Genomic DNA, 16,255 nt, shown 5'->3' with positions numbered 1-16,255 from the left:
GGGGTAAATGCATAGCTCTGTCATCGGCCATGAAAAAAGATGCACTAGCCACAAAATACCGAACTGAGAAGTAACTAAAGGTCTTAGAGACACGGCTCCAAACATCCCCTACGGTACCCCTCCTCAGGAAGGTTATTAGGCTTCGGGCAACTCTGAGGGATTTTGCACTGGGACAAGTGGAAAAAGCCTTGCTTAGGCTTAAGCAGGTGTACTACGATAGGGGAAACAAAGCACATTCTTTACTAGCAAAAAAACTACGAGAAGACTCCCTTAACTCAACACCCCACCAAATTAAGAATAAATCAGGTTACTTACTATCCCACCCTAAAGATATAGCACATGCTTTTGCAGACTTTTATACCGACCTCTATAACAACCCAGATATCCCAAAAAATCCTCCCTCCCCAGAGATCTCACTTAGATTACAGCGTTATCTAGAACAAAGTGGTGTCCCCCGCTTATAAACTGCAGACTTAGAGGCCCTAAATGCACCTATCACAGAGGAAGAAATAGAGCTAACGATTAAATCACTACCATCTCGTAAATCCCCAGGTCCCGACGGCCTACCATACGAATACTATAAGACTTTCCTCCCTCTCCTACTCCCATATATGAGCAGACTTTTTAACGCCTTTCTCAGGGACACTTCGGTCCCAGCTGACATGCAGAGATCATTTATTACCCTGATTCCCAAACCGGATAAAGACCCCGTACTATGTGCTAATTATCGACCCATTGCCCTTCTAAATTCCGACTTAAAAATTTTCACGAAACTACTCTAAATTTGTTTGAATGTAGTCCTCCCTTCTCTCATACATAAAGACCAGGTGGGTTTCGTACCGCTTAGACAGGCAGGGGATAACACGAGGAAAGTAATTGACCTAGTGGATGTGGCGAACAGGGAGGATTCGGCGTCTTTGCTCCTTAGCTTGGACGCCGAAAAAGCCTTTGACCGTTTAGGGTGGCCCTTCCTGTTTGCCACCCTACAGCATATAGGGTTAAAGGGCCCCTTCCTGCGAGCGATACAGCACTTATATTCTAACCCCACAGCCCAGGTCAGAACTCCTTTTGCCTTCTCTGCCCCGTTCTCAATAAACAACGGCACACGGCAGGGGTGCCCTCTTTCTCCCCTGCTGTTTGCGCTATGTGTGGAACCTTTGGCAGCACACATCCGAGGTAATCCGGATATCCATGGGATATCAGTCCGAGGTAGGGAGTTTAAAATTTCATTGTTTGCCGATGATATCATTATGACCCTGACACAACCTAGAATATCCCTCCCGAATCTCCACGCTGAGCTGGATAGATATGGGGCCTTATCAGGCTATAAAATTAATACATCCAAATCAGAAGCCCTCCCAATAAATATCCCTGAATCAGAAATCATACACCTACGGGCCAACTTTCCATATCACTGGAAAACTATATCTCTAAAATATCTGGGAATTCGCATTACTCCAAAATTCTCAACTCTCTACCAGGAAAATTTCCCCCCCCCTCTTTCATTCGGTCAGAACCATGCTCCTCAGGTGGAAAAAACATCATCTCTCTTTCTTAGGGCGGATAGCGTCCATTAAAATGACGATCCTCCCGAAGCTACTTTATCTATTTCAAACATTACCCAGTTCAGTTCCATACAAACATCTAAGAAAACTTCAAATAGATAATCTTAAATTTGTCTGGAACCATAAAAGGCATAGAATTCCCCAATCAGTCCTTATGGCAGCTCGGTCAGATGGTGGCCTCGCATTACCGAATCTAATAAAATATTACCAAGCTACTCAACTCAGAGCTATAATATCGTGGTCCACCCAGAGGTCCTACAATAAGTGGACAGAAATAGAAAAGATCTGGCTGGCCCCGACCCATCCAAATAGCTTGCTGTGGTGTGCGGACGCGGAGGTGCCCCCTGAACGTCTATTAGGAGCTATGTCCCAACTTCGTAAGCTTTGGAAAACATTGGGCTCCCCACATGACCTCTCTTCTGAAAAATCGCTCTTAACCTTCTTTATTTGCAACCCAAAAGTGCCAGATAGCCTTACACACCAAATGTCCTACCCATGGTCCTTGCGGAATTTGTTCCACTTCGGCAACATAATAGACCCTAGAACACATAGGTTATTATCCTTCTCCGAACTCCAAACTAAGTACGATATACCACGCCAGGCTTTCTATAGCTACCTACAAATCCGCCATTATGCCCTGACCATAGCGCCTGACCTGCGATTTTCCTCCCCAACCCCTTTTGAAAACTTGGTTATGGCAGGTTTGACTCAAAGAGGACTGATCTCTGATATATACAAAATCTTGAATGCTTACTCAGTGGAGGCGCAAGGCAAGCACCTCTATATGATTAAGTGGGAGAAAGCCCTTAAGGAGGAACTCTCCATGGAACAATGGCGGGCGGTATGGTCTCAGGCAGCGAAAAGTTCAATTTGTACACTATATAAAGAAAATGCATACAAAATAATTTTCTTCTGGTACATGACCCCAGATGTACTCCATGCTATCTACCCTACTAGCTCAGATCGATGCTGGAGATGCTCGGGAGCCAGGGGTACCCTTCTTCATATTTACTGGGAGTGCCCTCAAATTTATACCTTTTGGGAAAAAGTTCAGCAGTTACTGACCAATCTTTTGGGAAAACCACTTCCCATGACCCCTAAATTTTTCTTACTAGGTCTATTCCCACTAAAGATCCCAAAAACCAATAAAAAGCTAGTGCGCCATATTTTAACGTCCGCACGATGCCTCATAGCATTGAACTGGAAAAAGAAACCCCCCCTACTCATGAGGCACTGTATGCGAGAATTAAAGATGTGGAATTGATGGAGAAGATGACGGCCAGGATACAGGACAGATTGGAAGCCCATGATAAGGTCTGGGAGCTGTGGCGCCTCCGGGAGGATTCTCTATAAACGGACCATTGACTCACTCAGGTGACTTTACTTCTTTTCTTTCCCTATTCTTCTCTACCTCTTTTTTCCCTCTTTCTTATTACATAAGTTGTTTTTGTTATCAAGTATGAGAGTTTACTCTTAATATGCGATGATGAGAAGCAGTTGTAACCATGTTAGCTAAGAAACCATAACTTCCTTGCAACACACTAAGGAAAATATTCCATACACGTGCATCTGTTTGCTTAATACCATGTACCGTACCTTTCTACAACCCTTTCCCATTATATTCTATGTAATGCAAACTTTGGTAACAAAATAAAATAAAATGTTATTGGAAAAAAAAAAAAAATCACAGGACAATATCAACAAAAGAAAGGATTATCTGTCCTAAATAAACAATATATGTATTTATTTATCTTAAATAATGACAAAGTTATTGCCAAATAAACAGACCCATAGTAGAAATGTAAAAAGTGCTCTGGTCCATAGGGGTGTACAGGTGTGAGAGCTGCAGTGATTAAAGTGTTACTGAATCCAGTAATATGAAAATAGTTCATCTGCCCCCCCCCCCCCCCCCACAGTTCCCACAGCTTTTACATTTTCTTTTCAGATTAAAATATTGTCACTATATACCTTTTTGGCTGATCTGTATACCATGGTTACATGATAAACTGCACAGTTTCTCCATTGCTGAGAGTTCAGGAAGGTGGAGGTTTCCACTGCAGCCTGTATACACGCCCACATGTGTGATGTCAATAGCATGTGACCTGGCTAGCTCTGATCAACAAGTAATTATTCTCTCCAGCATAAAAGACACACCTGAGCATGTGCAGGTTGGCTACCATTGCCTGTGTTAGGTAGCTTTCCCCAGATAGACAGTACAGGAGGGGAAGGATCTATGCATACAGGATAAAACAGCCTTTTTACACAATGCAGAGGATTAACCCCTTAAGTTCCACAGTGAGTATAACAAGCATGCTATGCTGCATACAGTGGGGATGAATTTTTGATATTGACCAAATACTTATTTTCCACCATAATTTGCAAATAAATTCTTTCAAAAATCAGACAATGTGATTGTTGTCTAGATTTGTTTCCACATTTTGTCTCTCATAGTTGAGGTATACCTATGATGACAATTATAGGCCTCTCTCATCTTTTTAGGTGGGAGAACTTGCACAATTGGTGGCTGACTAAATACTTTTTTGCCCCACTGTATACAGACAGATTTTACTGTTGTGGGTTTAGTAACACTTTAAAGTCTAAGGTTGCATTCACACCTGAGCTTTTCAAAGTTGCACGTTTCACCGCAATTTTGGCAGGGCTTTTTCTGTGATTTTGTACAGGTCACCAATGTAAAAAAGCCGAAAAACACCTGTAATCTGCCTGAAGGAAGCTCATGTTCTTTTTGAGCTTAAGGAGTTTTTCAGGCGTTTTGCTTTAGGTGACAAAACGCTCAGATGTGAACAGGTGCCATTGAAATGAATGTGATTTTGCTTGTTGGGCATTTTCCAGGCTTTTTTTGGGCATTTTATGAACGTTTTTATGAGCTGAAAGCGCTCAGGTGTGAATGCAGCCTTAAAGTCAAAATCTGGTAAGAAAAAAAAAAAAAAAAAAAAAAACGGCATGCAGCAAAGACACCAAAATATACCTTCAGTTACCTTTATTAACCATAAAGCCTCTTCTTACATTGATACTGCAGTCTGAAATTCCCTACCTTTATACCTTATATCAGGCAATATCATGCACCCTGTGCTGCCTGCTACTAGGCACAACTTTTCCTTTTAAATGTTTACTGCGGAAAGGAGGTTCAGTGTGTGGATGTGTGTACCTGTGTTTCTGTTTATGTCTACAGTAGAGACATTAGACATAAGATCCGCTGGGTGCAGTGACTGATTTGAATGGTTTTACATATTCAGTAATGCTCTGTGAAATATAATAAGCCTGTCAAAAATAAATACAATAAATGCAAAATGGCTGATATTACATATGAGCAGAAGAATTTTTAGGTATATTTGTTGAAGGGAATCTATACTTAGTCAACTTGATTTTTATCTATTTTTCTTAACTTTTTTTGTTTTTAAATATTTGTTATCTGTATATCTTCTTTATATACAATTTGTCATTAAACATCATGACAAAGAGTTCCCAGATCATTATGGATTAGCTAAACACAATACAATACAGCACCTTGCTTTGGGCCACAATTTGATGACAATTCAGACTTTCCAGCACTGTGCCCAAAAGCAACGGTGCTGCTCTCTCTCTCCTGCCTCTCTCCCACCTCTCTCTGCCTTACTCAGTGAGAGCAGTGAGAGCCACTGGCTCCTGCTTCTGTCAGTCAAATCCAGTGATGAGGGAGCAGGGGATAAGGACGAGCCGTGCTGTGTGTCAATAGACACACACAGCGTGACTCGGGATCAAGCCTGCAAGTGTACCACCATAGGAAGCCACTTCCTGTGCTGGCACGCTAAGAAGAGGACTAGTCCAGAGCACCAGTGTAGGATGCCAGAAGAGGAGGATCAGGGGCTGCTCTGTACAAAACCATTGCACAGAGTAGGTGTGTATAACATGTTTTTTTTTAAGAAACTTTACCATGCATTTAATTTAGTTCTTAGCATACTTAGTAAAGAAATACATACAAAACCCTTGTCACAAACCAAGATGTGGACCCTACTCTTCTGTGCAATAACTTTTCTTGTGAGTAGAGTCTAAAGCCTAGTACACATGGGCCAAATGCCGGGCAACATCATTGAGCCCGCGGTGTGTATGGCTTCTGTCGTACGCACATGGTGGAAAACCAGCAGCCGACTGGCGCCCGATCAGCACTCTCAGCCAATGGCTGAAAGTGTTGACTGGATTGTTCTGGTGGGGAGGCTGTCCCCCCTGTCAGAACACAATAGCAAGCAGGGAGATCGCTGTACTAACATTGGATTGTTAGTACAGTGGCTCTGACCTGAGCTGTGAGGTTTTTTTTACGCTCAGAAAAAAAACACAGGATAGTGGCGCTGTTGCTTATTTAGAAATGATTACAAATAATTGTCCATTCAATAACAAACCTTGTCATGAAATTCTTAGATCAGTGTGAGGAAGGAATAGACTGTAGGGAGCAAGTGGGGAAACAACCTGTATATTTTTAGCAGCAAGTCTGTGCTCCAGGGCAAGCCTTCAGAGGGAAGTTGAGAGCAAACTCCAAAAACATGCAAAAGAAAACAGAAAAGGCGCCATAAGATTAGAGCCAGTTGCATTTAATAAATAAACAAGTGCATACATCCACTTACATGTAGAAAAGAAGATTTTCAGCACAATGTCCCCTGTATGTGATGTCTAACCAGCGTTTTTTAGCCTGTAGATAGTTATTCCATAAGAGTAGGTAGTCCCATCCAACAGGGTTTCCTTTACTGTCTCTGGAGGCTGAGACCGAGGCTTGGCTTTGGTCAGCAGTGGAACTCAGGCGTCGAGCGCGGTAACGTCACTAGGAGTAGGGATAACTCTAGTGACGTCACCGCGCTCGACGCCTGAGTTCCACTGCTGACCAGAGCCAAGCCTCGGTCTCAGCCTCCAGAGACGGTTAAGGAAATCCTGCTAGACGGGACTACCTACTCTTATGGAAGAACTATCTACAGGCTAAAAAACGCTGATTAGACATCACATAAGGAGGACATTGTGCTGAAAATCTTCTTTTCTACATGTAAGTGGATGTATGCACTTGTTTATTTATTAAATGCAACTGGCTAATCTGGTGACACCTTTTCCGTTTTCTTTTGCATTTTTTTTACATTCAACCTGCTGGTGAATGAAAAAACTAGTGGTGTGTACCAGGCTTAAGAGCTGGTGCTCTGCTAGGAACCCCTATATGGAAATTTAATCTTAGCTGCAGGCTACCCCAGGTCACTTTACAGGTACTTGCATATACGGAGGAGAGTTGATGCTGGGGATCTGAAAAGAGAGAGGCATTAAGCACTGGGCAGCTGAAGGTAGGAGTAAGGCTGAAGGCTATGAGTGCATAGAAGGCACAGTGGAGGCTCAGTTGGAGAGGCAGCTGTGGCTGCAGGTGTAGAGATGACTGAGGCTGTGGGTGCTCCCAAGACTCTGGTTGCAGCTGAGGACTAACAGAGGCTGTGGGTACAGCAGAGGTGCCATAAAGACATGAACTAAGTTGAGCTGCAGTTGAGACTGAAGCTGTGAATGCAGTGGAAACTTAGGCTGTTGGTGGAGCAGTAGCTGGGCTGTGGGTGCAGCAGAGAGCAGGCTGTGGTGCAGTAAAGGCTTAGGCTATAAGTATAGCAGTGGCTGGGCTGCTGGTGCAATGAGAATCAGGCTGGTGTGCAGTTTTTTGTAGGTGTAGATAGATATAACGGAGACTACAAACAGGTTGTAATATGTATAGTCAGCTTAATGGGAATTGCTTAAAGCAAATTAGAGACCATAAATGAGACATCCATAGCTCATATCATCTAGTAGGTGATCCTGGACCAAGGTCCATGAAACCTCTGCAAAGCACAAGAAAAGTTTATGCATGCTCAGATTGTGCTAAATGATAGCACATACTATATAGTTCTGTATTTTACTAGATTGATGCTAAATGATTGATTGTTATTCAGAAATCTATTTTATTAGCACTGTATTCATTTATTACAGTATCTATGCTGTTTCTGTAATGATCTTTGTAAAATACTTCATTCAGACTGCTGTAGAGCAACTTAATAGTTGTTAAAATGTGATGCGGTCAGCTATGTAATGCTACTAGCAGATCTTGTCTTAATTATTTATACAGATTTGACCATTAGGCGAAAGTAAGTATGTTGGTGATTGCAGTGAGTTATTACTTTGTAACTGCCATTCTTCAGTTAATACTCAAAGGCTTTCAAACATCTCTTTTTGTTGTTTTGTTGTTCTATTTTCATGTATAATAAATATTTGGTCTGTCAGTGTCTCACAAGAGATTAATCTGAAAGCTTGCGATTTTTGGCTTAATTAGAATTCATTTGCTTAATTGTCAGTATAATCCCATCAATTCCTGTTTGCACTATCTCAAACAATGCTGTCTTGTGCTGTTTGCACTTTAATTTACATTTCGATTATAGTTTATGAGCATAATAAGGCTTTGTTTGAATATTCATTAGTATCTGGATTTTATTGTACTTTATGAAAAAAGGTGCTTTATTTTAACATAATGAAATCATTAAAGTCACACTGTGAGAGACTGATCAAATGTGGTGTTTTATTTGATATAGACAACAAAATGTTCTTATTTTGTTATCACCCTGTGCTGTTTCAGCTCCTTCCCAAGTAAGTGGAGTAATGAAGGAAAGAGTGTTACAGCGCGTTGTGGATCTATCCTGGCAGGAGCCTGAACATCCCAATGGAGTCATCACAGAATATGAAATCAAGTATTATGAAAAGGTAAGAGCATTTACATTTAGAACACAACATATTCCCTAATTTTTAACACACACATAGTTGATATATGAAAAAACACACTCATTTTTATATTATGTTTTCTCATTTGTTGTTTCTAACACTTTATTTAATTTGTTTTTTTTTTTTTTAAATATTGTGAAATGCAATTAAAAAAGTGAGGGCTTAGGTCTAATGTAAGCAATCAGATTGTAGATTTCATTGTCCTGTAAATATTAGGACTGTGAAAATCCGTGTTATAAGGGCTGTATACCTGCAGCTAGTTTACACAGGATCCAGCCAATTAGTGGAGTCAACTATGAGTATTATTTTCTATTACTAGATTTTCATGCATAAGCTTTACTTTCTGATAGCTATAATTTAGAAGGCTAAATAGTCCAAAAGCCCATGACAGAAGGCAGGTAATTATGCCATGTATGAAAAAGTTTCTTCTATCTGGTCATTATCTACTAACTAACCACTTAAGAAATGTTTATGTATAGTTTTGTTGTACGCATATAACAAATCAGTTGTAAGTTGTCTAATTGAAAGGCCTATGTATTTTCAATATTCAGACAATTTATTTAAACATAGGATATGCATATATTGCATAAATAAACACCTCCTGCTTCTTCTTTCTTTATTGTTTTTTTTTTAGGAATTATTAATAACTGCTCATCCTTCTTTCATTCTTATTTGTTTCCAATTTCGAATAATAAAATGCATGTATTCAAGCTACGAGCTTCCACACTAACAACAATGTGGAACATTTAATACTCTTTTTTCTAGCCTATTACAACCTGTTATTCTACCCAATTCATGTATCGGTTACGTTTGTTTTTTTTCTTTTCCTGTCTAATCTCTCTGTACTTACATTGATTACTTCTCTTTAGTCTGATCTCATATTTATTGGAAATTTAAAAAAATCAACACACAGTGACAGCACAGATTTCTCATTCTACTTTTTCCTACCTCATGTATCATGTAATTTGTTATAAACCCGGGCATCACTCCCTGCATGCTACCTCCCATGCTGTAAAGACAGATATTTCTTACATATTCCAGAAGAACCCTTCTTTCGACACCTGCTGTGTACATTACAAGAAAATGTATCACAATTACTAAAATATCACAATCTTGTTGACAACTTGAGTCATTTTTACTCTGGCCTTCTTTTTTGACTTTCAGTTTTTCTACAAGGCAGACCGGTTTGATAGAGGAACGGACGTTACATAAAAGCATATAAAGCATGTAAACTTTAATTTGCACCATTTCCAAATCATCTTCTTTTCACAATCCTCCCTCACTATACATAAAAACTAACAATATTTAATTTATTTTTCAAGATTTGCGAACAAAGTTTGGTCTTAGTATCCTATTTATGAAAAATCACTGCACTCTATTTTAAATATATTACCCTCGATTTTGTGCTATTTTCTATAGACTGCAAGAAGAATGGAGAAAATACTATATTTATATGGTTAGGTAGTGTTACCATGGTTATTTTACTTCAGAACTCTCCTTATTGCTGTTAGCAATGTTTTTGTGCAACGATTTCAGAAGCTATGCTTTAAATTTATCAGGAACAATAAAAAGCCCAGGGTATACTTTTCGGCTGTGTACAATCCCCAATCATGTGGAGGTCTTGGCTCATAAACATAATAGTTGACAGCCAGAGTGATTCATATAGCAGCCTGGAATGCCAGCAACCATACTATGTCTTGGGTAACTGTTGATTGTCCAAACATATATGCTAATGGAAATCATTTCTTCAAATCTGCTTAGCCATTACATTCACAGTGCTAACTAAGAAGTTTCCATTTCTTTTATATCCTGCAATCAATGTAAACTTACATTCCACCTTACATCTGCATGCTCCCATTTGGAGGCATTTCTAGATTTGGTTGTATTTTCCCTGCTTTACAACCCTCAGCTTTTAATTAACATACAAGAAAAACATAATACTTCATGCTTCCTCTATACAATGTATCAATTTATTTGTCTTTCCCTACTTAGATTTTAAAAGGATACACAAGCCAACAAACTTTTTATACTAAAATGTTAAATACTGTAGTTACTGCAGTACCCATTGGTCTACCTAACTTTCCTGTTACTTTATATGAAAGCAAACATATAACATAACCAAGAAACCCATAGTTTAGTCTATTTGTGTATGATTGATATAATAACATATATAAGATTTAATATACATAGGTGCCTTGGAAAAAAAATATAGGAGGGACTTCATCCAGATGAATACAGGGGAATCTTCAGAGCCTTGCTGAATGCTCCCTGCAGTGTTCAAGCCTAGAACAAGGTACTGTAGTAGTGATATATGTCTCTACAGATATCTCAGCGCTAGGCTTTTGTACCCCTGTGATACAATTAGGGCTTGCCATCACATATGGTTTGTGTGCCAAGCTGCTCAAAACTTTTTAGAAAGCAATAGAACAATTAATAAATAAGCATTATAAGCTTTAAGCTTTCACTTTGTATGGATTGCAGCTGCTGGTTTGATGCTTTTAAAGTGATTGTAAAGGATTTTTTTTTTTTAAATAATAAACATGTCATGCTTACCTGCTTTGTGCAGTGGTCCACTGCTGGTGCTCCTGGCTGCTCCTGCTTTCGACTAACCCCCCTAGGAAGACGCTTGCTGGGGGGGGGGGGGGGGCACTCATGCGGGCTCTGAGCCGCACTGTTACAGAATGCATTAGATAAAAAACCTTTAGTGTTTACAACCACTTTAAACTCATCAACATAAATAACATAATTATAAGTGAAATGCTGACATTCGAAATGGATAGTTTCCTTAACAAATTCTATCAGATCTGGAGTCCTTGGATCTTTAAATCTACAACAATTGTAATGCTGCTTTCCAACTTTAAATATGAATGAAAGCTACATATTTCTTTGATACCATCTTCATAAACAGTTTATAGATTTTTCTTGGCTGTCATATGACTTTTACTTGTTAGATAGATTTCTTTTTATGCCGGAAGTAATATGTGTATATATGTTGTGGTCTGCAAGGTTTTCTCTTGAAACCAATCCAAGCAGCTCATGAGCCTCTGGGCCGGCTTCTGAAGTAGCGGGAGGGGACGTCCCCCCTCCCGCCAATTGCCGGTGCTTCTCTGGCTTACCGTTACTGCTGGTTCACCCGAGAAACAATCCGATGGTGTGGCCATCTGGTCCCATAGGAGATCAAATCGTTAACACTCTTTTATCAACTCTATGGCCTTGGAGGACAGGAGTAACGTCATGACGTCACTTCTGGTCCAGACTGAAAGGAAAAAAAAAATTTGACCCCAGATCTCTTCATAAAGAGGATCTGTCATCCTTATTTCTATTACAAGGGATGTTTACATTTCTTATAATAGGAATAAATGTGATAACAAAAAAAAATGTAAATGGACAGTAAAAATAAAAATTTAAAGTAAAAAATAAAAAAAGTAATAAATAAATAATAATAATAATAAAAAAATGTAAAGCGCCCCCATCTCTTCCGTGCAGAAACAAACACATATGTAAGTTGTGCACACATATGTACGCATATGTAAACGGTGCTTGAACCACACATGTGCGGTATTCCCGCGAACCTTAGAGCGAGAGCAATAATTCTAGTATTAGACCTCTTCTTTATCTCTAAACAGATAACCTGTAAAGACATTTAAATCTCTGCCCTTGGAGATTTTTAAATACAGTAGTTTGTCGCCTTTCCACGAGCGTGCGCAATTGTAAATGTGACATGTTAGGTATCTATTTACTCAGTGTAACATCATCTTTTACACTATACAAAAAAATTGGGGTAACTTGTGTTTTGTTTGTTTTTTTATTCATTAAAGCATATTTTTTCCCAAGAAATTGTGTTTGCAAAACCGCTGCGACGTAAAAAACTGCAATGGTTGCCTTTTTTTCCCTAGGGTCTCTGCTAAAAAATAATGTTTAGGGGTTATAAGTAATTTTGTAGCAAAAAATACTGATTTAAAATTGTAAACAAAAAGTGCCAGAAAAAGCCTGGTCCTAAAGTGGTTAATGTCTCTGTATACATGGTTTCTCCTTCAATGAATGCTACTTGAAATGGAAAAAACTATTTGCTTGATCCATTTTGTGGTGAAACCTTTTCTAGTTAACGGCTTTTACCATAGTATTAATTTGATAAGAATGCAGAGAATGCAGAACACACAACTAGAAAGGTCTATATGTAAAATTAGTTTAGTTTAAAAATATTTTTTTGCTAATGGCATTGAATAAGTTACAATTATTTTGTCAGCAATAATACCATTAGGATTTGGGGCTAGACAGAGATTGCAAATGGTACAAAATTATTTCTTTACAGAGGAAACAAAAATGACAGGTTACTGCAAGACCACAGGGAATCATAATTTAGGGCCCATTCACATTGTCCGTACACTAAACCAAAGCAGTTTAAATTTTTGGCAACTTTATTTGAAATGCACAAAGTAACGCTTCAGTCATGTCACCGAACAGCAGCATGGTGGGTTGCACTGCTGTATGGTGACATGTGGTGCCATCCAGTGTGCTGCAATAAAATGCAGTATGTCTGCATTTTATCGCAACTCACTGCACCACACCCTTGTGCAGCATTGCATTGTGAGTGGGACACATATTTGTTTTCTATGTGCCCTAGCAATGACTGACATTTTTCGAGTGCAGAAAAATGGCACTGCACTATGTGCGATCGGTTCCTAAGAAGCCCAGAAAATTTAAAAAAAGGAAGAATTGATTGGAAAAGAAAAACTATATTTTACTCCTTATTTTTCAGTAACCTAATGGCAAAAGAAGACCAACATTTGAATACCTTTGCTGTGGCAGCAAATAATTTTATTTTACTCTTAAACTCAGCAGTAGACTCAGCAGTAATAAAGCAGAATATAAATAGAATAGAATCATTTATAAAAAGAGTTTTGTTTTTCAGAATGCATGTCTTACACAGAGTAGCATCAGTCTCAGCCCTGTTAAACATAGTACACACTATATTAGTTTTGGCCACCTGTCCGCTACCTCCTGCCCGACATCCTTCAATTAAAAAAAAAATTAAGAGAGGGTGGAAAATTGTCAGCCGACCAGTAATCACTTTAGCTCAGGAGTAGGCAACCTGGGGCCCTCTAGCTGTTACAGAACTACAAGTCCCATCATGCCTCTGGGACTAATTGTAACTGTCAGCCTTGCAATGCCTCATGGGAAATGTAGTTCCACAACAGCTGGAGGGCCCCATGTTGCCTACCCCTGCTTTAGCTAATAGGGTGAGCTGTCAAAATACAGTAGCCTCAGCAGGAGATTCTTCCATCAGGTCTGTATTGTATGGCTGGAGGAATCTGTTGGATTGTTTTCATTTAGCCCACATGTGCGTATACCCAGTATTTTTTTCTGGTGATGTACCAGTACAATAAAAAAAAAGGATGTATTGATTTTTAAGTAAAGCAAGAATAGATCTTCCACAAAAAATAAAGTATAATGGAAGAGTGTCGAACGCGGGTGTCAGATCCCTGCCCTCCTCGCTAACTTGCAACTAAGGACCGGCCAACCTCACACCACGCTGTCACTTACGTAACAATGCCACTCTCAGCTGCGCCCAGCACAAAGATTTTCCAGCTTGCGGGACCACAATCTGGGCGCGAGCAGCCTGAGAGTGATTGTCACTGGGCTAATTACACAGTTAACCCTTTAACTGCCACCACCCCCATTTAAAAGACCGAGCCGGGGGAGACTCGTAATTTTAGCAATACCAATTAGAATTTTAGAATAAGCGTCTGCCACACACACTGCCACCACAGACAGGTCTACTCAGAGTCTTACTCTACAACAGTAGCGCCCTTTAAGAGGCAGGTTCGTTTATAGCTTGCATTAAGACCTTTAGAGACAAGGTTAACACATTTCAACATAAGGGCTTATTATGAAAAGGTCAAAGTTGATGCAAATAAAACATTTACAGAAAAAAGATGTTTCAAAAGATAAAGACAATTTACAGCCACAAAGGGATAAGGTAGAATTGGGAAGGAAGAATACTTACAATTAATGTCTGAGGGTTGATCAGAGTTCGATCGATGAGCTAGGTAATCGGTTCTCAACTTGGCAGATGTTTCTTCTTGGATGGTAAAAGGAGTGGTGTAGTGGGTAGCACTTTCACCTAGCAGTAAGAAGGGTTGCTGGTTCGAATCCCAACCACGGCACTACCTGCCTGGAGTTTGCATGTTCTCCCTGTGCCTGTGTGGGTTTCCTCCGGGTACTCCCGTTTCCTCCCACACTCCAAAGACATGCTGGTAGGTTAATTGGATCCTGTCTAAATTGTCCCTAATATGTATGAATGTGAGTTAGGGACCTTAGAATGTTAGTTTCTTGAGGGTAGGAACTGATGTGAATGTACAATGTATATGTAAAGCGCTGCGTAAATTAACGGCGCTATATAAGTACCTGAAATAAAATAAAATAAAAAATAACACCAGTGCACCAGGAACTACAACCATTGGAGCAGACACTCAGTGAATTTTGCTTCTACCCCACAAATCTTGATTGCAAAATTGAAGGAGCCGAATGGAAAATTGTCAGCCCAACAACACCTGCATTCAGGCAGATGATGGCACTGTTTTTGACAGCTAGCTAAACCGAATGTCCAAAAACAACAGCAGCAGCAGGAGATTTGTCCATCTGCATTGGGTAGCATGAATGGAAGAATCAGTTAAATTTTATTCTGTTTAACTTGAACACAGTTGAACAAATCTATATATGTATTGCCAGCTTTAGATAGATATATTGGCTCACCGACAGTCCCATTCAATTTAATGGGACAGCTGGTGATGCGGCAGTGACAGAAAAAGGTGAGGGACGTGGTGGCAGCAGGTGAGTGGATGCCCGCTAACTGGCGCTGCCATGATGGATCTGAAATGACAGGTGCTCTTTAAATGTAAGGACTCTTTCTTGCTGGTAGTTCGAATCTTTAATATTTGCAACAAAATGAAGGTTTCCTGTTTAGAATAATAAGCTGTCAGGTTAGTAAAACAGCGATATCAGAACTGATTTTAGGTTAATAGGTTAATCAATCACACATAGTTGGAGAACTACTCAAATTATTTAATTTAATTAAAATAATAACATTATATTACATATTCTTGTATTTGCTTAAACATCAATGTTTAGTAACTGAAGCATAAACAAAATATTTTTGAAAAAACAAACAAACAAAAGAATTTAAAAAGAATTTATCAGCTGGGTCCACATTAAAAAAAATTCAAACACGGTCCTTTTATTACAGCATATCTTCTCATGATGTTGTTTCATTCGGGCCACCAGGCCTTGCATCTCTTTGTTACATTGCTTGCATTTTGCACGCATACCTGCTTTGCCCATAGGTAGCGGAACTTTATTAAAATATTCCCATTTTGCTCCTCAAGGGAGGAATAAAGCCCTTAAAGCAGAAAGATTTATAAACTGCTTAGAAGATTTCACTTTCATTTTTACTGCTTGCCCTTCCTCCTCACACTTAGGGCCTGGTACAGATGCATTTCTCTTCAAACAGTCACACGGTTTGTAGTGTACATAGATTTGCAAAACAATGGGATAAAGGAATAGTACCAAACTTTGTTTTATATTATGGTTACTGTCAAAATTGTGTGAATGCATCAATGCAGTGCATGTTATCTCAGCTTGCAGAGCTTGGGTTCATTGAATGACCACAAATTTAAACACTGCAGAATACACAACCTTATGCTACATAACTAAGCTGCATTTCATGCTGAATAAAATAAATTGTTAATGTTTCTTAAATAGAAAACTATAGATTTTTACTCCAAAAGCATTTTATTAAAAAAATTTTGATAAAAATAAAAAAAATCTAATTTAAAAAAAAATCTGATTTTTTTTTTCATTTATTTTTTAAAAAATCATTGATATTTATCCACCCTGTTTTTACAGAATAATTTCATTTTAAACAAAGCAGT

The 16,255-nt window shown here is 39.1% G+C and overlaps 1 protein-coding gene across 9 annotated transcripts in view; it reads left to right on the top strand.

Moving 5' to 3' along the window:
* Window positions 1–16,255, top strand: part of EPHA7 (EPH receptor A7) — a 290,760-nt gene that overhangs the window by 213,522 nt on the left and 60,983 nt on the right. For all 9 annotated transcript variants that reach the window (XM_073626951.1, XM_073626950.1, XM_073626949.1 and 6 more), the window contains exon 6: window positions 8,182–8,306. In XM_073626951.1, the coding sequence (XP_073483052.1) occupies window positions 8,182–8,306 (125 nt within the window). The remainder of the gene's footprint in view (window positions 1–8,181; window positions 8,307–16,255) is intronic.

The sequence above is a fragment of the Aquarana catesbeiana genome, linkage group LG04, assembly GCF_042186555.1.
Source record: "Aquarana catesbeiana isolate 2022-GZ linkage group LG04, ASM4218655v1, whole genome shotgun sequence".
Taxonomy (NCBI): Eukaryota; Metazoa; Chordata; class Amphibia; order Anura; family Ranidae; genus Aquarana; species Aquarana catesbeiana.
Note: the sequence above shows the minus strand (reverse complement) of the source record. Positions and strands in the feature narration are given on the sequence as shown.